At 32.1% G+C, this 23,867-nt stretch overlaps 1 protein-coding gene across 2 annotated transcripts in view; it reads right to left on the reverse strand.

Moving 5' to 3' along the window:
* The window catches only part of AGMO (alkylglycerol monooxygenase), a 328,052-nt gene that overhangs the window by 57,534 nt on the left and 246,651 nt on the right, over positions 1-23,867 (reverse strand). Inside the window, exon 14 of one of the 2 annotated variants that reach the window (XM_054692403.1) lies at positions 14,784-14,969. The exons of the other annotated variant lie outside the window; for it this stretch is intronic. Within the exon in view, the coding sequence (XP_054548378.1) occupies positions 14,856-14,969 (114 nt within the window). The 3' untranslated portion in view covers positions 14,784-14,855. Of the gene's footprint in view, positions 1-14,783; positions 14,970-23,867 lie in introns of those variants that run through there. 2 annotated transcript variants of the gene reach the window in all.

Here is a 23,867-nt window from a genome sequence, read left to right on the forward strand (position 1 = left end):
TTGACATAACTCAATAATAATATAATTTTGCTAAGTCTATCACTTAATAGAAGAAAAAATATAGAGAAAATAGAAAAGGTTCTTTCTTTGACCTCTTGGATAAAACCATCCTACTGTGGGTGTTTACTTTGTTTCAGGGAATTTTAAGAGGTGGGAGGTTGCTTTTCATTCAAGGGAAATCCCTTGAGAATTAGTTAAAAACATTTGCAAAAAACTGGCAAATGTTCTATGTGTAGTTAATCATCATTATTTTCTTTCTTAGAAAAAATCTTTTTATTTCCAAAGCTATTTCTTGGAAAAAGATACCACAGAAAATTTTGATGAGATACTTTGACTACATGAAATGTGTTCTATACATTAATATCAAGATAGTGGGAACCGCTCAGTGAAAAAGATTTAGAAATTAAACTCCAAGTGCTTTCAAATATATCATAAAAGAAAGTGAATTTCTTCTTAAAACACAGTAATCTTTAAGTGCAAAAAGAAAACAGGATTTATATCAACATGTTCCAACAACTATTTCATCCAAACCAAACCATATTTGTTTTCGTTCAATATTTTACCTATGATTAAGACAGTTATTCAGGGAAACATTGGATTTTACATTTTTGTACAATGGTTCATAGCTATTTTTTTCATACATCTCTTTTGTTAATGATTCTCACGCTACTATATTCTCAACAAGATTGCCAGAGGTTTCTATTGATCTATTTCAACCAGCAATGGAAGCTGGAAGATAAAAACGGGTACACACGTTTAGAAACAGAAACTGACAAGATTTAAGAGCAGGAATCACACAAGCCAAAGGTAAAAACTTTTATCATTGGAATTTCATCCTGCCTGAGCCAAAAATTGCTAATACAGTGTATTCCAAGATAGTTCAAGTATTGCTACTCCTCAGAAATATGATGAAGTAATTTTGCAACAACTCTAATATATCAGAGGTAATGATATGTACTAAATATAATCGACATGTTGACAGTTAATCAAAATTAAATTTCTATATTATCTCCTCAAAACCACAACCAAACATTTATTGCTCATCTATTATGGTGATACCCATAGGTTGCCTACAAGAGAGATTTATATTGCTTATAAAAAGAAATTTTATTTTTTATTGTGAGAAACACTGACACATTTGCATTTCTAATTGAAAAAAGGAATGGTATTAGTTTCCTTTTAAAGTTGTCTATTTTCTTAATGTAATGGTGAGAAAACAATTATCACTCTGATCTCATGAAGTCTCACTTGCTTTACATATATAATTAGGATATTTATGCAGATTTTCTGAGTTTCTTTAAAGAAACATCTTCAAATAAGTTATATATATATGTATATTACATATATAGTTTTTAATCTGTTTTCAATCTTTCTCAAAATCATTTATCTCAGCTCTGTCCTCACAATCAACCCCTACCATTACCAATATGAGTTCAAAGATCTTTTAGGCCTTTTGAAAATTTGGTGGTTATCTACTGTCAATTATCAATATTATAGCAATCTTAATAGAGAGTTTATGCATGTGTTTTACATAGTCTTCAGTATCAGTATCAGTATCTCTTTTATTGACTTTTTTGGTTGGTTTTGGAGGGTTGTATAGTTATAATAATACAGAGTGTAACTGTCAAATAAAAAAAAACTAGTTAAAAATACTGTCTTTAAAAATAAGCATTTAAAATAGGGGATGATGAGCACAAAGTAAAATAGTATTCATCAAGATGCTGGGGACAAGGTAACTCAAGTAACTTTATATGACTTCTATGACTATAAATGTATTATATCTGCTATTCCTACTCCTATTCTATTTGCTACCTTTTGTTTCCATTAAGTGAGAAAGAATAAAAATGACTCTGAATTAATAAAGGCAAAGTTCTTCACATCCAAATCAATCTGCATACATTTTATTAAAAATTTGGATATAAAGAGGAATTGAAAACCTGTTTTCATTCTAATATATCCACATTGTTTTCTTGCTTTCGTAAAATTGTGATGCTTATTTTTGTTTTATTTTACTTCATCATTATTTTTACATGCTTTCAAAGTAAGTTATTAAGTATACTACACTAATAGGTTTTAGAAACCAAATTATCCTGAACAAAAGGGAAAAACTATGCGTGGATAAGAGAAAACATTTCATCTTTATAAACATTTTTTTTAAAGAAGCCTTTTTGAAGCCTCCATCAGTTCTGGCAAATATCACACCAGTTTCTTCCAACTTCTAAAGCTGGGAGCTGATCCAAAACTCTGGTAGTCAGAGATCTGCTAAGTATGTTGTTGCTCTATTACCTGACACTTTTGGCTCAATTTGAAATATTTTTTTATTCATTATTTATATTTTCTTTCCCTATTGTTGTTGAATCTAAGTACAGTGGGAATGCTGCTCCTTCCTTCTTATTTACAGAAAACAAAAATCTTCATACATGAAAAATGTACTTAAATTTATATTCAAATCATTAAATATGTTCTGGTACTTTGTTTTATATTGCTTATAAAAAGAAATTATAATGTTTTCATCTTTCAACATGCTGCATATAATAGGTTTATGGGTCCTAATTACAGTTCTTTTTAGAATTAAATGCTGAATTACCATTTTTTATCAAATTAAAAAATGTGTCGTGCCTATGGCTAGTAATATGAGTACTTCTTTTTAAATAGCAGGCACATACTTAAGAATAATCATACATTTTTATAGACAAAAATTTCCAAAATATTACTAATAAGTATTCAGTTTTACTCCATTAACTTTATTTTTGTCATTACTTTAGTAATATTTGCTTTATGGCTCACCAAGATTATATAATCTCTGGAAAAGAAGCAAAATAATTTTATACATAGAATCTACTGAATCTATAATATTTCTACAAGAATTCATATTATTTCATGAACACATCTATGAATAGTTTTTACTAACTTCTACTGATTTGGGAAATATAATGTGCCAACAGAGTAATTCAAATTAAGATGGCTAAGTACTGAATCCTGGTATTTATAATTAAAATTTTCCATGCCTCACTTTATCTTTTAAAGTGAAAAAAATCTATGCTAAAATTCACTATGCTAAATTCACTATAACAAAAGCTGGATAACTTAGGTACACTTTGTTAGAGTTCTACATGACTATTCTTTTGACTGAATTGTTTACTATTTAGTGACTGTAATGGCATAGATGCAAGATAATTTATTATAGCACTTTCCCAGTTTTATTTTTTTTCAGAGCTTCACTTTAATAGAATATTAATAAGTGTTGGGGGGGAACACATAGTATTTCTCTGATACACTAAGTTAGAAAACTAGGGGGTTAAATAATATCCTTGGGAAAAAAGGTTTTCCTTTTTTCTGTAGGACTGCTTAAAGTCTAAGAAAGAATAATCAAATACACTCATCCTCTGATCAGACTCAGTTCAATGTCACATGTTTGTTTTCTAATGAGTTGAGCGACATCTTTTTGAATAAAGGGAAATGAGAACAGGTTTGCATGTGGTTAAACAGAAAAAGAAGCCACCAGAAAACTGACTCATGGCATCATATGCACGTAATAGGATGAATTCCCTATAAACATGGTAGGTTAGATACATCCATATTCCATTTACCAAATCATTAAAAGCTTATGTATTTAAATTTTAACTGTCAGTATTTTCCAAACTTTCTTGGTGATTAACACAATATTTGAACGACCAATAAAAGAAATTTTGAGGCTTTACACCAGTTCTCCTGTTCTGAATGTCTAGATGACCAATTTAGTAAATTTTAATTAATTTTTTCCAGGTATCTTTATTAAGAAAAAAAGAACTAAGAAATCATTTAAGTATAGATTATGGAGTTCACTTACCCTTAACCTAATTTAGTTCTGTTTGATTGACAGCAAATTTCACTCATTCTCACCTATATAAAACTCAACCCTTATGATATGCAGGATCGTAACAATTCTTCTAGTACTTAGAATATCACAAGATGTGCAAGTCAGATTATATCTACAGTTCTTCTCAAGGTTCTCAGAGGTTGCATATTATATTTCCATGGTGTGAGGGTTTTTATTTTATCTTTTCAAAACTATTTATGGTTAAATCAAATGTAGGTACATATAGCTATAAAATATAAACTCACACTAAAAATATATGGAAATATATATAAAGGGTTTCATTGATAATATTATTCATTGCATGTAAAAGAAAACCGTACAATCCTGTGAGCACAGATTATATATTCCTAAAAGATGAATATCTATGTCATAGACATTTCTCCAGAACTACTTTTTAGTATGCATTTTAAGTATAGAAGCCGATTTAAATTTGATGTAATTTTTATAATATGGAATTTTTTAAAATATGGAAAATATTCTCATTTTTTACCCATATATTGAGGAAGGAGCTCTTTAAAAAATATGAAATAATATTGTAATTTTTTATTCATTATTTAAAAAAATCCACTTAATAGTCATTATGCAAGAAGATTCATGCTAGGGTTGAACAAGAAAGAGCTGGTTATGAAGAATGTTAATACAGAATCCCTAACTTCAAATAACTCAGCATAAGACAAAAATAAAGGGGGTGCATTTGTATGGGGAATATAAAAATAAAAATAAATAAGTAAAATTAAAAATAAAAAAAAACAGATAACAACATAATAAAGACATGATATGACAAATTCAAGTAAGTTTGTGAGCCTACCAGCACCTAGGAAAATCTAATGAATGAAATGAATTAAATGTCTTTTCAGTGTACTTAGATTATATGCGAATGCAAAGAGGAATGTGTGTGTGTGTATTTAAAAGAATGATAATATGTGATAGGCATGGAAAGGAAAAGAAGACAGGTTTTTCAAGCTCTGTGGCAAATCACTATAAATTATACTTATATTAGTAGTTATAACAGAGCTGACTTTTAATTAGTGGTATAGGCATAACTTCCAACATTTTTTTTCTTTAGATCTTAGGGTATTTAGTACAAACCCACAGCAGCATGGTCATATACTATAGATATTCAATTAAAATTGAAAGCAATACAGAAATAATATGTGCTTGGATATTCATAAAAGTACAATGAAATAAATGAAAATAAAATAGCAAGAGAGTAATTTACTAAATCAAATAACCCAAAATATTATGCACTAAAAACAATTAGAATTAGTAAGAGTGGTCAAAAATTGCCAGCTGCAAACAAAAGGAGATTAATATTTCTATATGTCAATAATGTCATATTATGAAATAAAATTAAATCTCACTTTCAATAATTGCAAAAAATAGAAAAATAAAATGTGAATAACCCTAATGAAAAAAGAATTATCAGTGGTATGTATATAGGTAATTTTAAAACAATACTAAAACAGCTTCCTTAAAAAAGTTCAATAATTTAAGGTAAATGTAATTTTGGGAAAGGAAAGAATACTTTAAAGGTATTGAGTGTTTCTGTATTTATTTAGAAGATGAAAACCATTCCCATCTAAACATCACTGGGAGTTATTGGAATCTTATCAAAATATTCTAATGACTCATCCTGGTCAATTAAACAACCTGACAAATAAAGAATAATGTAATTTAGGCTGCATATGATAATTCAATATATGATAAAAGAAACATTAAACAATTAAAGTCATGTGATTTATACAAGAACTGGTAAAATAAAAGAGGTAAAATCTGTACATCTAAAGAGATATAGATCTATACCTCTGAATTATATACAATGTTGTGAACCAAAGTTGCTACAATAAAAATTAATGCAAAAATAAAATGCATTTGTAACCCCCCAAAAAAACCACACAAATAAATCGTTAGAAGAATAATAACAACATGACCTAAAACTTAGCCCTCATTATTAATGCCATAATTTTGAGTTAAAAAAAAACACAGATTTTATGAAAAGACAGAAAGTGAATATCCTTTATTCATGGAAATGTATAATGTTGCTTTTAGAAACCAGAGTGGTATATTTATCAGGCTTCTTAAGAATGTTGAGAACATTTCATGCAAAAACTAAAATTCTGGGGTTTTGTGAAGGAAAAAAGTAAATACACAAGAATTCTTAGGATCTGCAATGTTGAACACAGTTTTTATAATAATAAAAATTTGGAAATCTGAATGTCCATAAAGAAGGAATATTTACACAGTACTTCATGCCATTGTGACATGCATTGTATTTTTGCAATCACTAAAATATTTGACGTTGAGTCATATATATGGAACGATACAAAGTTAATTGAAGAAAAAACTATTATTTTGTATATAAAATTTCTTCAACTGTCTTGATAAAGACATCATGGTTGCTCCAAAACAACCATTTATGGACAAAAAATATTTTATGACATAAAATATAAAAGATGATCTGATTTAAGATGACAGTCTTTTTGTGCAGAACTACAGTGAATGAAAGGATACAATCACCAACTTGAACCTATTAACCAAAAGAAAACCCAGTCTACATTGCTCCTAGGTAACTGAGATGTCAGAGGCTTGCTCCTTCAAAGGACACATTTTCATAGAGTTTTCACCTTCTTTTACAAGCCCTAGAATTTACCTGGCTAAATTATGAGTTCCAGATTGGGAACATGTGGGAGGATATTGTACAAAGCTGTTTATGTAATCTTGTCTAATAAAATAGAAGTTTCCCAGCTAGAAGTTGTTTGATATGAAAGGCCTACCACGCCTGAGGTGCATGGGCCTTACTCTGTTCCAGCTCCATTTTCTCACTCACAGAGTCAGTCCCTTCTGAGAGAAACAGCCATTCCTTTTTTTATCTCCCTTAAGTCTTCCTTGGGTTTTTAGGTCGTGGGTTAAATGCTCCTTGCTCAATAGTAATATTAGTAATTAGTGATGTTACGAGTAATAGTAAAAGCAATAAAAACACAACATAAAAGGGACAAAATTGAGAAATGATTACTGCAGCTACTTTACAAAAGTTAATTCTATAAGTGTCTGCCTCTACCCCAAACCAAAATGAACAGTTTTTTCTTTTTCAAGTTAAGAAACTGGAGTTCAGAAAGTCCAAATAATTTGCCATAGTAACACAACAACAAAGATACCTGAGCTAGGATTTGTCTCTGGGCCTAAAAGATATCAAATTAGTTTTTTATTGTTTTTCCCTATGTTCCCACATTACCATAGGCTTTCTAAGATCCCTGGCATAAACTTCCCTGTTTCTCAGTTGCACCTTAACTTGAGTACAGAACTAACTTTACAGATTACCTTGCATCATAGGTGTCTATATCTTTCTTCCTCATATTGCCCAGTCCTCCCCCTACCTCTATCGCTTTCTCTTTTTCTCTCTCTCTCTTACACACACACACACACACACACACACACACACACACATACACACATACCACATTCAGTCCACAGAGGAAAATACTTGCTCAATAAATGCTGAACTGAATTGTTATAAAGTGTTTAACCTATTACCAGCAAACTTATATTATTATTTTTAACCTCAGTGTGTTAAAAATAATATGGGCATGGCCTCCCTGATGGCTCAGGGGTTAAAGTCTCAGTGCTATTAAGCTATTGTCACCCACTGGGATATGAGTTCTATCCCCCATCAGGGAGCTAACCCACACGGCACAGCAGACCTCTCCTGTCCAGCCCACTGCTCCCCTCAGCAGTGTATTTCAGTAAATCTGCCTGTTCTGCTACCTACTCTGTCTCTGATGAATCCTTGCAACCCCTGCATCTCTGGTCTTCACCCCAGTTCTTGTACACATAATTAAATTTAAAAAAATAAATCTTGAAAAAAATATGGGCATGGAATCCCACAATATACCATGAAAGACCAACTGCACTGACACAGGGCTGCAAGGAATATAGTAAAAATTGAAAGTACTTTTCATATTTCTAAAGGATAAAAGTTTATAAAACCTACGTAGCACTAGTTATGTTTTACCATTGTAGTTATTGGCATTATACAGTACAGTTTTAGATGGACTTTCTTCAAATCAAATAGCTTTCTGGAAACAGAGCTGCAATGTACAGTGTGGTAAATTTTCAGCATCTAATGATTCATGAAACCCTGCCAAAAGTGCAGATTTTGAAAGAAAAGGTTCACCCCTTTCATCTTTTACTACAGGGTAAGCCACAGATAAGCGAGTATTGCATTTGGCTAAAGAGCTGAGAACACAAACATACTAATGAGCAAAAGAAAAAATATCTAAATAGTGCATTCCTCTCCCCAAGTAATGCTGACCACTGTTATGTGAGAAACTGAAAGACTTTCAAACAATTATGAAATTAGAACTTCAGGAATATTTCTGTGAAATCCTTGTCAAATATATAAAGAATATTATATGAATTCAATTGTATGAAAGTAGGCAAATACAAGTGAATGAGCTTAAGATAATGAATAAATGACAGATACTGAATTAACGAAATGCAAATAGTCAAGAATGTTCTTCTAATTGGTTTCACATTTAGTTTCAGGGGGATGCTAAATTTCAAATTGAAAGCAGTATTTTAGCTAATTTTTTGAGATGAGTCGCTTCTAAAGTCAATAATTTAGTTCAAGCTACATTGATAAAATATCCCAGTCATTCGATTTGGAATATTTGAATATCTCCATAAAGAGAACCATGGAGATTCACATCCTCTGAATTTTTAGGAATATATGCTTAAAGTTAAAAAAAAATAACTAGTAAGTATAATAAGCATTACACTGATAGAATATTAAACAATTTTCCTTATGATTATATAAATGTGAATAAAATGCATAGAGAATATTAGTATTACAATATAGGTTTTTCAAAAAACTTATCAATTATAACTAAATGTGATTCCCCTTCCTCTTAATGATTTGCTTTCACACGGCTTCAATTATTTAACATATCTTACCAATCCAATCTTATCTTCTTTCTTTTATACTGTTCTACTACCATTGTCATTCAATAGTGTCAGGTTTAATTATAATTACCTTCAATCTATTAGAGCAATACAGACCATTTTATCCTACTATTTTAAAACATTTCTCATTTTTGGGTAGAAATACAAATGTCTTAGCACTAAATGTCCTTTAGATTTTACTCTTTTCCACTTCTTACTTCATCACTCTTTGTCTCACACACACTGGAATATTTTCATTTCCTCCAACTCCCCCTGATATTTCATACTTCGTGTCTGTTCTTGTCATTGTTTTCCTGACCTCTCTACTTTGTTATTTCTACTCATCCTTCAAGATGCAACTCAAGTATTACCTCTCACAAGAATTAATCTCTAGTAACTTTTTCTTACTATCATTCCAAATTGTTAAGTTCTTCTCATGTTTCTTTTAATTAAAGGTTAGCTGGAGCTGAAATTCAAAGCCTGTCTCTGCTACTTATGAGTTATTTACACTAAGCAGGTCAGACTCACTGAGCTTCAGTTATCTCTATAAGAATACTATGCAATAACAGTGCTGTTTAGATAAAAGTGCATTTTCCCAAATATATCTCTTCTTTTACTCTCTGATTTGTGCTCCCTGCTTATATTTGTACAATAACAATGTTTTGCTGTAATTTACTTTTGTTGTTGTACTCAAGCAGACTATGAACTTCTTGAAAGAAGAAATGGAGTGTATAACCCAACACAGTATCTCAACACCTAAACACGGAATAAGGTTCATACCATTTTAATCTAAGCATTTAGATTAGAATAGTAGTTAAGAACATGGAAAGATATAGGGGCAATCCATTACAGGGGGAAGAAAGCTTTGGATATCATTCAATAAGCACTGATAAAGGCATAGGATTTCAGAAGACAAATAATTTTATCTTGATAGGGAGTAACGGGGGCAGGGATATGTGGAGGGTTACAGAAGAGGAACTGAGGACCATGTTAAGAAATGTGTGCTATTTAAGTTGACACCTGGAGAGGTAATTAGATCCTTAAAACAGAGATCCCCCGAGTAAAGGTAGAAGATCAGGCAGAGGGGTGACGAAAGGACAGTGGGGACCTAGCAACCATGCTTAGTTGCTAGGTCTTCTAGAATAGAGTTTACAGTAACAAAATGCTGATTGTCCTTCACCAACAAACAAAGAAATTGATAGTTTAATAGTATAGCCAGATTTGGATCTGATGAACATCAAATCATATTCTCAGCTACAGCAGCTATATGATAGGATTAGTTTATCATAGTGGTAAGGAGGTGGGAGAATAAGGGAGAAGAGGTAGGGAGAATGATGGAGATTCAACTGACAAAACTGGCTGATATAGTCACTGTTCAAGAACTAAGGTGAAGCTATATAAAGGCTGATAATCTTTCAAAATCTTCAAAAACAGTTTGATATAGTATTCATAAAATCCTTAAAGGATATACTATGTTGATAACATCTGAGGGGGGACCTATATGCTCCAAATACAATGTTAGCCAACATTACCTCAGTTAAAAGACGAAGACACACACACACACACAGAGATTTTTTTTTTTTAAAGATTTATTTATTTATTTATTTATACAAGCACTGGGTACAGTCAGAAGCGCGGGAGGGTGGGAGAATTCACCAGAGCCAGAGCAGGGAGCAGAGCAGGTAGAGAGACCAAAGTACACTGCTGAGGGGAGCAGCACAGCGCTCAAGCGCTGCGCCACCGGGGAGGCCCCCCACACAGAAATTATCCTCAAAGAAAATAAATTTTTAGGGCCTCCCTCGTGGTGCAAGGGGGTAAGCACCACACTATGAAGCAATCTGCAGCCTCTGTATCACAAGTGTAATCCCTGGCAGGCCAGAAAGAAATCTACATGGCAAAGCGGACCTCTCCTGTCTTGCCTGCTGCTCCCCTCTGCAGTGCATTTTGGTCCATCTGCCTGCTCTGTTCCCCACTTTGGTGAATCCTCTCACCCACCCCTGCATCTCTGGCCTGCACCCCAGCTCTTGCATGCATAAATAATCTTTAAAAAAAAGAAAATAAATGTCTATTGTTGATATCATTTAAATACAAAACCCCTAGTACATTCAAAGATGAATAAAAAAAAAAATTACCTCATCTGATGAATGGAAGAAGCTATTTTTCTAGTACTGAATGGCACAAGATAGAGGAATTCTCCTGGAGGAAATTAGTAAATCTTAAAGGTGTGGATGACATTCTGTAATATTGCTTGTCCAAAAAAAAAAAAAAAAAAAGGGAGTGGGGGAGACACAAATCAAATCAGGGCATTGAATTCTAAAGCCAAGTATTAGTAGACACTCTCTCCATGGTAAAAATGCACATATTTCCAGGGATTAACTTCTAAAAGAAGCCAATTTTTAAGTATAAATTTACAGCATATTACAAGTTACACTAAAGCGTCAGTTGAATCTCCCTCATTCTCCCCACCTCTTCTGTTTTAAACACACACACACACACACACAGAGGAATTTTCCACTGGAGAACATAAGAAAACCACTTCTTTTGTTACAAAAAACAACTGTATATTTCAGAAGTCTTTCCCATATTTATTTTGTTTCAGTCATTATTTGCTGTCTATGGATAAAATTGTCACTGATAGTAATCAATGTAGGCTGTGAAGATATCCACAAACAAAGATAAATATTGTTAGTTTGAATGTCAGAGAGCACAACAATAAAAATTATGCAACTGGTTTTTATAACAAGACCTGATTTAGGGTTGAGTTACTCTCTAGGTATAATGAGCCCAGGGACTAGGACCTCTGATAGTATAGAAGTTATTTCTGGTATTAAAAAAGAAGAAAATTACATTGAGTAGCTATAGAAAGAGAGCTCCTCAACTATTTTTATATTGTTCTATTTATTTTAAAACATCAAGTAGAGGTGGTATAATAAGATTTGATTAAACTTTTAGGGTACACAATCTTTTTTTTAAAATTCTATTTTACATTTAAAATGATTAACAATTAATATTCAATGGTTGATTGTTCATTTTTATTAAATGAATGAATGCTACTTATCACTAAATTTCTTTTTTTAAAGATTTATTTATTTATTTTAAAGATTTATTTATTTATTTATACAAGAACCTGGGTACAAACCAGATGCGCAGGAGGAGAGGATTCACCAGAGACAGAGTGGGGAACAGAACAGGCAGACTGACGAAATACACTGCTGAGGGGAGCAGCAGGCGAGACAGAAGAGGTCTGCTGCACCATGTTGGTATCTCCCTGGCCAGCCGGGAATCAAACCCGAGCTGCAGAGGCTGCGGGCAGCTTCACAGTGCTGCACTCAACCTGCTGTGTCACCGGGGAGGTCCATCACTAAATTTCTTAAGGGTAATCTTTCAGATTATCTCTTTAAGATAACGGTTAGGTAGTCTTCACAAATATTTCTCATCTCTGAAAGAGTAAACTTTCCTCAGAAAGAAATGTTTCATCTGAAGTGAAATGTGATTTTAATTTACAGAAATATTTTTCTAACAAAACTTAGACAGCAGACATTTTTTGAAAGTCATGTTGGTTATGGATTTTTTTAAATAGGGTATTACTGTTCCCTAGTATAGTTAGTATGGTGACAAAAAGGTGAGGAGTATTTTTTGCCAAATTTCCTTATTTTAAGATGTGTTATTTTGTTCCAGTTCCAGAGCTTAATAAAAACAAAAACAAAAACAAAAAAACCTTAAGAATGTAAAAGAGATGGAAAGTGTAAAAGTTATTTAAAAATTATGTCTCTGGAAATAAGAGTAAAAAAAAATACATAAATCAAGCTGATTAGGGCTTTGGGGTCCATAGTGATTTCAGAGCAGACATTCATTTTTCCATCATTTTGGCAGTTTCCAATTTGAAAGTCTATTTTCAAGAAATTATAAACTCCATGAAAAGAAGCTTTTTTGTTGTTGTTGTTGTTTGTTTGTTTACTGCTATACCTCTAATATCTGGAGTAGTATACAGTATATTTTCAACTAATATATGCCAAGAACACCAGTCAAGTAGGATTGAGTTTCATAAACGCAGAGTGCAAGCCATGGAATTGATCTTGATTAGTAATAGTTATATCTGCAGATATTGCTTTTTTGACTACTCTTCTACAAGATAAAAATGAGAGTTATCTATATATTTCTAATTGGTGCAAATCTTCTACAAATCTTATATGAGATGGGAAAATGGGAATGAGTTCAAAAAATAGAAATTATCTGGTATAGTCAATAAAAAAAAAACAAACAGAGAAAACAGAATTAAATACATTCTTAGAGTTGCTACTCCTCAAGAGACCGCTCCAAATGCAGACAGTTTTAAGTACAGCCCACACATGATTTTAAGATAGCAACACAGATGTAGGGAGAGATTAATCTTAATAAAGATTTTAATATAGTGAAAATACCAAGGAATTTTCATTTAGGTTAAAAAATATCTGGGACATAAATTTTATTCTAAATATCATACATTTTATTCTAAATATTTATAAAATATAAATTTTATTCTAAATATCCTTATTTGTTTAGCTTTTCTTGTGCATAAAATACATTAGATAAAAATAAAGATAAATCTCTTGTCACCACAGTGAAAGATAACTAGCAAGATGAATGATGTCTAAATATGTATTTGGCAGCAAATGAGCAAGAGATGGGGAAAAAAACAGGAGAAGGGGTTGTGAACATCTGGGGTGGTTTCTTTTCTACAAAAAGGAAAAAGGTCATATCCCACCCAGTGAGAAGAAGTGACCCCCTAAAAAATGTAAGTGATCTTGCTTGGCCTGTGACGCGAGTGTGGGGATGACCTCGGCTGTTTAACTGCAATGTGTGTTTCTTGTTAGAAAAAGTGAGAGAGTTGTGCTCTGCCATGAAAGAATGTGAGGAATATGAAGGTGCTGAAAAGCAGAAGAAAGGAGTAGTGGAGCATGGGGAACATGATGCAGGCTCTGGAAAAAATGGAATATTAAGTTGGTCCTGCCTTTTAAAAATGTTGGTTAAAAAAGCTGAAATAACTTACACGGACATATATGTTTATTTATATATGTATAAATGCATAAACACACACTTTTTATTGTTTGCATTTTATTTGTGGGGATAAATTCTTTTATAGATAAATTTCTTCTACTTATTAAAATTATGACATACATCTGGAAGAGAACAGACCCATGGACAAATTTTTAGTAGCTCAAAATCTCTGACAGTACTTGCCGTGAACGCCTAAGATCCCAAGTTTAAAGCATAATTTATTTGAATTTTCAGTCCCTTTCACAGATAATAGTGCCAAGTCCACACCCTTATCAGATGCATGACAATAACCTCAAAATATTGTTATTCTATGAAATAAATAGGCTCTCTTTCAACATAGCTGAAAAATCCCCACATAACAGTATAAATAAAAGCAAACTTAAATGTCGTGACATACACAGACTTCTAACAATTGTTTCATCTTTCAAAATTGCTTTCTTTCTTTCCTTTTTCTTCTCCATCTCTATTTCTTCGATTCCCTGGAGGTCTCCTCCACAGAACCCATTATTTAAGAATACACCCAGAAAACATCTGTGGGAAGGAAGAGTGGACTGAGGCACAAGGCCAAACCAGGAAGGAAATTTTGGGTACAACCTCAAACCTACTGTTAGAAGAAAAACTGAGCAATTTTGAATTTTCAGTTATATTATTGTTAATTGGTGGTGAGTTAGTATTTGCTGCATCAGTTTTATGACGGAAATACTGAGAGATTTTACAAAAGAATGATTTGGGTTTTTCTGTCATTTCAGAATATGAATTTACTCAGTTATTAGTTATGAGTCAAGGGTTCTATTTCAAAAGTCCTTTCTTGAATCTTTACTAAGCTGTGATTTTCAATCGTCTAATGAACCCCCCAAAATATAAATTTTTATTTTTTTAGGATGTTGTTTGTGTGAACTGAGATGAAACTAGTTAATCAAGTTGTTTAAACACAACTGGGAAGTACTGTCTTCTCTGACCAGGAGGTCATAAATTCTCACGAATATATGAAACACTGTTACCCTTATATTTACACAAAGCATCAAAATTTAATGAGAATGTCAACTCTGGCCAACAACTTAGTTAAAACCTGGAAAGCACACCGGATAACAATTTCCTCTTGCTTTCTCTTTCCTCTGGGATTCCCGCCTACAATCTGAAAGCAGAATGAGTCAGCTGACGTTCAGTAGTTAAAAACAAAATTTAGTATTAAGAATATGACATTATTTTGAAATACATGAATTATTACTAGAAGTTATTATCTAGTGACATGTGGTTACACCTATCTTAAGTACATATTCATCATCTCACCATAGATTTTCTGCCACATGTGTTTTCCCCTTAATTTCTGTTTTCCTCCAGCTGCTGACCACAAGAGGGCAGGCAGGGGCAACAAGAAGGTAATTCTACTAGGAAATCTGTTTTTTTTTTTTTTTTTTAAAGCTGTCTGATAGTTAAGACAGGAAGTGAAAAATATTGTCTAAAACAAGATTTGAAGATTATCGGCAGATTCCTTATATTCTTCCATTTCTCCTTCAAATGGAGAAATCAGGATTGGCACTTACTGTAAGCAATTTGAGTATTTTCTATGGTGAGACAGGAATGATCAAAGTTCAACATATTGTATCAATTTCTTTTCACCTGGCAAGATGGGTGATTGCGCCACTTTTTAAACCTTGTGATTTTGTAGTTATTTCCTTCAACTCAGATGGTTAAAGTAAATAATTCTTAATAATTACCAAACTTTCTTTGAGCTAAATGACTTCAAAATTACATTCTTATATGTGAGATCTGGATATATATGTGATCTAAATGTGGAATGAAGACCTGCATTTTTCTTTATATGTGGTATTAACTCACTAGTGTCACAGTTATATGAACAACTCAGTTTTGCAATGTATTATTATAAAGTGGGAAGTGTAGTCCTAGAGATGTCATATAGACGATTATATCTATAAATTATACTTGATTTCCTCTACCAAAAGTTACTAAGAATGTATAACTCAACATGAGTAAAAGGCATTATGATTATGTAGAAATCACTTTTCAATGGTTGTTTTCACATTAAAAGTCTGGGTAACAAAATTTCTAAGAAAAGAAAAATAATCAAAGATATTCTTTCTTTAATTCATAAATTCTAAATATTGAAATATGAATAAAATATTTTAGTAATGAAAAGTAACAATGTATAACCTTTGAAAAAAGAACTTTTAAAAATAATTTGCAGTTCGCCTTAAAGGGTCCTCTAATATATTGCTTCAACTAACACACTTCCACTACACTCTCCCATCTCTTTCACATCATATTCTACTCACCTTAAATGGAGAAAAAAACTTTTGATTTTCACATTAAGTACAAAGTTTTGACATTTTGGGGAAGAATTTCCTAATTCCATACTAATAAAAGAGAAGGGTTTTGAATTTCAATGGCTAAAAGGAAGTCAGATTTTAGTTATATGAATCCAGGCTAACTTCATTCATGGATCAAAAAAGATCTCATGGGGCTTACAAAATCTTTATTATTTTCAAGCTACAAGAAATAGTTTGGTAGAAAGTTGGATAATGGAAAACATATCCTTCTGCGATCAATCCACTTTAGGGTGCTTTCCAGCTGTGAGACAGTCTCTCAAACTTAAAAGTTCTCTAAAGCTCTCTTTGGCCTGGAGCCCAAATTTACTTATAACAGAATATGACTGTGTAAAAAAAAAAAAAAAAGCATTACAAAATATGGCAATTTTTTTCACCTTGCTAAAAGGTTAAAATGATTTATGACACTGTTAAGGATTGTTAATGCTTCAGATGGTTAGATTTTAATGTTCTGAATTAGCACAATTTAAATTTTCACCTAGTTTATATTGTATTAAATCTTACAGGTCAAATAGTATGTCCCCAAACTAAAATTTCTATGGTGATTGTGCTAAATATACTGCATTAGAAAGGGCTAGTGAAGAAATATAATTCATGGATTTGGTATAAAACATATTAAAATAAATTATAATCATAACTCTGTCTTTAAAATAGTTCACCATTACTAAGTACATCAATTAAAAATACATCAAATTTTGGTGAGTTTTTACATTAAAAGCCATTTTTGTGTCTACATATAAACTCATTCAAACACAAAGCAATAAAATTATATTAAAAGGAAAAATACATTTTGATTTATAATGAATCACTTCTCTCATTCCTAACAAGAGAAATACTAGTAATGATAAATAAGGCTCTTCTATTACACTATTTAATATCTAGCCCAATTATCTAACTCTAGTAGTCTTGTGGGAGATAAAGATATAATTGTATTTCATCATGACATATTGCTTTGGGTCCCTAAAATATGGGAATAGATTGACATAACTTATCTTGAAGCTAAACCCATGTATTTGGAAGGAACGTTGAATCATGAATTTTATCAAAAAGGTAGGAAGTGAAAATGGGCAGATATCTTTATTTATACATATACATCAAGACACTTAACCTAAAAGTGATTATGGAAGTGGCTGGTACAGAACTTTGTTTTAGATGGACAAATTAATTTAAAATCTAAATAATTTTTTATGACATAGTATGACTCTTTGAGAGACTTTTTATAAAACAAATGTAGATGTTTTGAAATACATCTCTAACTAGATTTTGTTTTCACATACTAGATTTTGTTTTCTTATGAAAACATTGCATCAAACTGAAGAGCAATAAAAAAGTTGAATGTCGCTATGTAGGTGAATATTGGTCAGTGTTTCTAGGTAGATGCTGCAATTGCTTTCTTCAAACTGAAATCCAAATCTACACTTCCAGGCCTGATCTATTTTCCTGAATTTCAGACTTGCAATTAGATTCAGGTTATTTCACAGAAACCCTAGAATAAGCATGCCAACAAATAAACTCTGTCTCTCCCTTCAAACCTCTGCCTGTTGCCAGGTCCTCATCTCAAAGAGCATGTAAATGCATCAATCTAGAAATCTCAGGGACTATATAAGATTCTTCCTTCATTAATTCCCCACCTCTAACCAAACAGCAAACAAACCTGATAAAGAGTTTATCTCGTACATATCTCAGTAGTCAATCCCATTCACTCCGAGTGTCTAATGTTCAGTTTACCTGAATTGCATCCCTCCTTGCTAAACATCTAAAATTTTCTCAGATTTCAAGCCTCCAGTCTTGCTTGACCAGTTCCTTACTGCTTATCACTAGCTTTTCATTCATCCCCCACAAGATGCAAAATTCTTCTCAAAGAGTGAATCTCCTCTTTCCACTTCTCTACATGAAGAATTCCAGTTCTCCTCCTAACTACAGATTAAATTCTGCTTAACTTCTATGTATATCCTTTCTAATCATACACTTTCTCACTCCCCCACATGCACTTGCCATTTCATACCTTTTGTTACTCTCCGAAAATACATAAAGCACTTGCAAACAATGCTTTTCTTCTTATTTACAAATGTATCCTGTCTCCCTCTTCTGCTTAATTTATTCTCATTCTTCTTCTTGAAGACATTGATCAGATTTATATCATTCAAGAAAGCCTTGCTGAATTACTAGTCAAGATTGGACATCCTTTCTTCTATATTTCTGAAGCATCTATTTAATTTTTACCTATATCTTGGAGTTTTGCATTATGCACAGTAACTGATTCCTCATTTACATATATCAGTTTATTGTGAGCTTTTTAAGGACAAAGTTTATTCCTTAAATGCCTTTTCATTAACTTTCTGAATTACAGGTCAACTTGTAAAATAAATGAAGTCACTTAAATACTTCTCTGAAGCTGCTTGATATTCCTATTTGCTGATACTCATGTTTTTGTCTACATGCAATGAGAATATAATAACTGCTATGTATAGTTTATAGTTTATCGAGGATTTCACAGAACTCTTCAAAGCAGGCAATGTTTCTACATTTTATAAGTAACAAAATTTCACAATTATTAAGCAATTTATACAAAGTCCTCTAGTCAATATATCATAAAAGTGATAGTTAATCCAATTTAGTTTTGATTCCCACATCACTGACTTATAGTTGGGAAAATAGTGACTTAGTTTAAATTCACAACCTAAAAGCCTACTGTTTCCTAATACTAAGCAGCTTTACTACACATTCCATTATCTTGGGAATTAGACTGACATCACTAGCTGAAACCGCTACATCAAGCAAAAGTCCATCAGCAACAGTCCCTCTGAGCAGTTATTTATCAAATGCTTAGTATAAAAGAAACATGGTCTATTATAGAAAGACAAGCCTTGCTAAAAATCCTTTGGGGGAACAATTAATTGCAACTACAGGCACACATTATGAAGAATCATCATTATCCCCACTGAGCTGTTTAACAGACAGGCAAGATGAGAAGGGCCAACATTTTTTCCATAGGAGGACATCTCCAAATTTTTGAGTAGGTACCAGTAAAAGATGATCAGAAGAGGGGAAATACTTTATACTTTAACAGTTCCCTATAATAGTGGTGCTCTTCCACTATATCAAGGATTATAAAAAGAAAACAAAAAAACTATGGTAGGAGGAAAATAAGATGATTTTGAAGTTCATTGTCCTAGCCATAATGAGATGTACCTTTTCCTATCTACCACCCACAACATAGATCTCATAGTCATTAGAACACAGGTTTTATCTTCCTTGAATTTTATTTTAAAAGACATATCCATGTCTATGATGTATGTTATATATGATGTATGCATAGATATGTGTGTCGATCTGTAAGTATATGCGTGTACCCTCTCTAAAACAGTCAGAATGTCAGAGTGGAACCTTAGCTATTATTATTTATCATTTTACAGATAATATGAGTAAAGTCAAGGGAGACTGACTAGCCTAAGGTCCCTCAATCAATGACAAAAAAATCTATTTAGAAAACATTGTTTGCTCTATTTAATAAACACTATTTCTTATTGGAAATTATATTGGCTCTGGAATTAGTACGAGATCTAATTTTTCAAATACATTCTCTGAAGATCTCCAAATTAAAAGTACATCTACATTCCTTCTGCTTCATATAAAGTTTTGATGAAAAATATATATCACATGCTGTCCACAAGGAAATCTCTGCTCATCATGGTGTGTCATAGGAGCCTGTCCCCAAGCTCCTCACATGCTTCTCCGTGCCAGTTCTTCTAGGATTAGCAGTTGCTATGAGCAAACACATAGCAGTAAGGCTGAGTAACTTGGCACACTTTAAATAGATCAAGTTTGGTTTTAATTTAAAGAATAATTTGATTCAGTAAAGTTATTTAAGCAAATGTAAAACCTCTCACAAAAACTCACATCTACTAAATGATCAAAGCTGCGGTTATTTAGGTTTTTATTTGCTAAAAATGTCAAGATAATATTTTTAGCAAAAGTTTCCATTCTACTCTTAGCTCTGGAGGAAGGGGTCCAGTCAAAGTTTCAGTCTCTATCACTTTGCCAGAAATAAGCATATTTGAGAACCATTTGTATATTCTGTCCTTTATCTTTAAATCAATCAGGATTTAAGATAGGGATCATTAATCACTAATATTAAAATAAATTGGGTCAGACAGAAAATATCTTTACATTCTTTAGTATCATGTTATTTTACTATTAGAATGTTTTTAAGTAACACTGAATGCGTAAATTAACAGGATAAGTGGAGATGAACTACTGTTATTTTCATATATTAACTATTTAAGTATAATTTATAAATAGTAAAAAATTTAAAGAGATCTATAAAATGATGGGAAGCTTCTATTTCTGATAAGATAACATATGTTATTTTCCTGTTGCTGCTGCTATAAATTATAACAAATCTTCTAACTTAATACAATACAAATTAATTACTTTACAGTTATGGAGGTCAGAGGTCTGAAATGGGTCTTACTGTTCTCAAATCAAGTATGTTGGCAGGACTGCCTTCCTTTTTGGAGGCTCTAAGGGAGAATCTGTTTCCTTGCTTTTTTCCAGCTTCTAGAGACTGCCCACATTCTTTGGCTCAGTCCCTCTTCCATCTTCAAAGCCAGTAATAACTAGCTGAATGCTTCTCACATCATCTCACTCTGAATCTCCTGCCACCCTCTTTACTTATAAAAACATTTGTGAATGCACTGGGCCCACCCAGACAATTCAAGATAATCTCCCCATTATAAAAGAATGTTATCAGCAACTTTATTTCATCTGTAACCTTAATTTTCCCTTGCTATGTAACATAACATGATTTATAGGCTCTGGGGATTAGAACATGAACATATTTAAGGCCTATTATTTGGTTTGCCACACAGGGTTAAATTACCCTGCTTCTAAAAACAAAAGCAAAATACTATATTTAAAGATAGATATTGGATAGATAATGATAAGAAGCTATAGCTACAGATGACATATATTTCTAAAGAGTAAATGAGAAAATTTGAGACAAAATCCAAAGAAAAATGGAAAATTGAAGTGTGAAAATTAGTTTTTGGCTGAGGACATCTATGGTCTCTCAAATGTGACTAAATTTTGACATCATTACTTGGGTACAGGAAAAAAAAATCCAAAAAGTGTACTAATTACTAGTGAGTAATCTAACAGAAAACACACCTGATATTAAACTGAAGTCCAAATGGTTTTACCTACTTTTCTAACACCAGGTTATTGAGAGCAAATTGTTCTCATTCTGAGAAGAGGTGGTAGAAAAATGCCCCTAAGAAGCTACAACTGCAAGTTAAAGGTTATTATGATGTGCTGTGAAGTTTAAATCACTTAGGTCAACCAAGATATATCTGGTAGAGCCTCCAGCTACCTGAGTATATCAGACACAACTTCTCTTTGGAGGAAGTCATTGTAAGTCTAAATGATTAATTATAAGTTATCCTGAAAGGCAGTGAATATCACATAGTAAGACTGAAAGAGATCTATTGATATTTTCAGACATATATTCTAAAATAAAACTCATTGCCATATTAAAAAAGTGAAATATAAATTTGAAAATATTTGCTGGAACTAAAGAAAATGAAGTAATAAATTAAAGATAACAGTTTGTGGTAATAAAAAATACAATAACAAAAATTTGTACACTAATAGCATCAGTTTATAATGTCAGATTAAACTTATGATGTCAGATTAAGCACACATGTGGGTAGGATTTGTTAACTGTTAAGGAAATTTTATTCCAACATAGTACTGAGAGGAAAAAAAATGAAAAATTTTTTAAAAAGTGAAAGCAAAAGAGAAGAACTGAGACATGCAAGACAATTGAGAAGGTCTAACATGACTTTAATTTAATTAGAGTTCAAAAATGAAAGAAAGAGAAAGTATTGGATAGAGGTTATATTTGAGAAAGAATGAGGATTTTCTAGGCCTGATATAAACAAACACTATTTCAAAGTTCCTAGAAGACAGAAAAATCCCAAACATGGTAAACAAAAGGAAAGCCGAGTCTAAATGTATCACATTAAAACTATAAAACACTACAGATGCAAAGGAAATATTGAAAGTTGTTAGGGCACTGGGAGAATTAAAGGGAGGTTTCCTTCAAATAATAGTTTGGGAAGAACACTGACTTTTCAAGAACTGTCATAGAATTATAGGACAATCAGATAAATCTTTAGTGTGCTGAAAAAATAAAAGTTGCCAATCTAGAATTCTATACCCTGGAAAGGGTTGGAATCTGTCAAGAATTAAGTTGTGAAATAAAGAAATTTTCAGACAAACATAAACACAGAGTCCAATTCAGTCAAGCAATTACTGAAGAAAATGCTAAAGAATGAACTTCATCAGAAGAAATGAGATCTGAGCCAGATCAGCAATGTAGAAAGAACACCAAGTAAGAGACTGTAAATTTGTGCAAATGTTTATATGAAAATTCATTATGTATAATGACTATGATCAATGTCATAGCTAAAAATATAAACAAGTTTTAAGTGGACAGAGAAAAATCTTTCCATGATTTGCCTTCTTTTATAGCAATAAAGGTATATTTCTTGCAGATCCCCTGCAATAATAGTATTAATAAAAATATGCATTTCCTCTCTGACATTCTATTAACTATATCCGAGACATAGTGCTAACAGATTTATAGATAGAACCCACTGTTCTGTGAAGTAACTACTACTAAACTCATTTACAAATGAGAAAACAGGACAGTAAGTTTATATAGTATTCAAATATCCTAAAACATGTAAGTAGTTTTGCCAGATTTATCCTACTTTTGCCAGACAAAGTCTCTGCTCAGCACCACATCTCAATAGTCAGGTTTTCTGAGAAGAATGGACAATTCTTACTAGCAGATATGCCTGTACTTTGGAGAGTGAAAGTATTTTAGGTTCTGATAAACACAAAATTTGATGCAATAAAGCAGCTAATTCATGAATTTGAAGACAAAAGAGTGATACAAAGAAACAGGAAGATGGCATACTTATATAATGATATAATTGACAGACATTTCTTTGTTCAGTAACTTAGATATAGGCAAAAAAATCCTCTAAATATGCATGCTTAAAGTTTTATCCTTCAAATATTTAACGAGATTCTCCTCATGCTTACATTAATTTTTTCAGTTCATCAGAATATCACATAATTTTTCTTGATTCATAAAAAATCTTCACGACATAAAGAAAATCAATATATAAAAATTTGTAAAGTACAGTGCAGTAGGTCAGATAATGATGTGCATATCCTATTCCCTGGAAGCTGTGAGTATATTACCTTACATGCCAAAAATAACTCTGCAGATAAAATTAAGCTTATGAATCTAAGATTGGAATAGTATCCTGACTCATCCAGGTGGGTGCAATCTAATTGCCTCAGCTCTTAAGAACAGTGGAATTATTTGGCTAGAGGTAAAAGAGAGAGAGAAATATGTGACAGAAGGGAAAATTATAATATTAGAAGTGTAAGGATTAAATATGAGATTCAGGGGTCCCAGTGCTGTGGTTTTAGGGAGGCCTCAGGGCAATAACCACAGCACCCAACAGAGAACCACCAAAGAAATGGGAACCTTTTACAAACTAATGTTCTGAATTTGGCTACCAGCCTGAATGAATTTTTCCTAGAACCTTCCGATAAAAACATAGTTTGACCAACACAAAGAAAAATAAGATCTCTTTACAAAATTGACG

This window comes from Talpa occidentalis, unplaced genomic scaffold (assembly GCF_014898055.3).
Source record: "Talpa occidentalis isolate TD23 unplaced genomic scaffold, MPIMG_talOcc4v2.1, whole genome shotgun sequence".
Classification (NCBI taxonomy): Eukaryota; Metazoa; Chordata; class Mammalia; order Eulipotyphla; family Talpidae; genus Talpa; species Talpa occidentalis.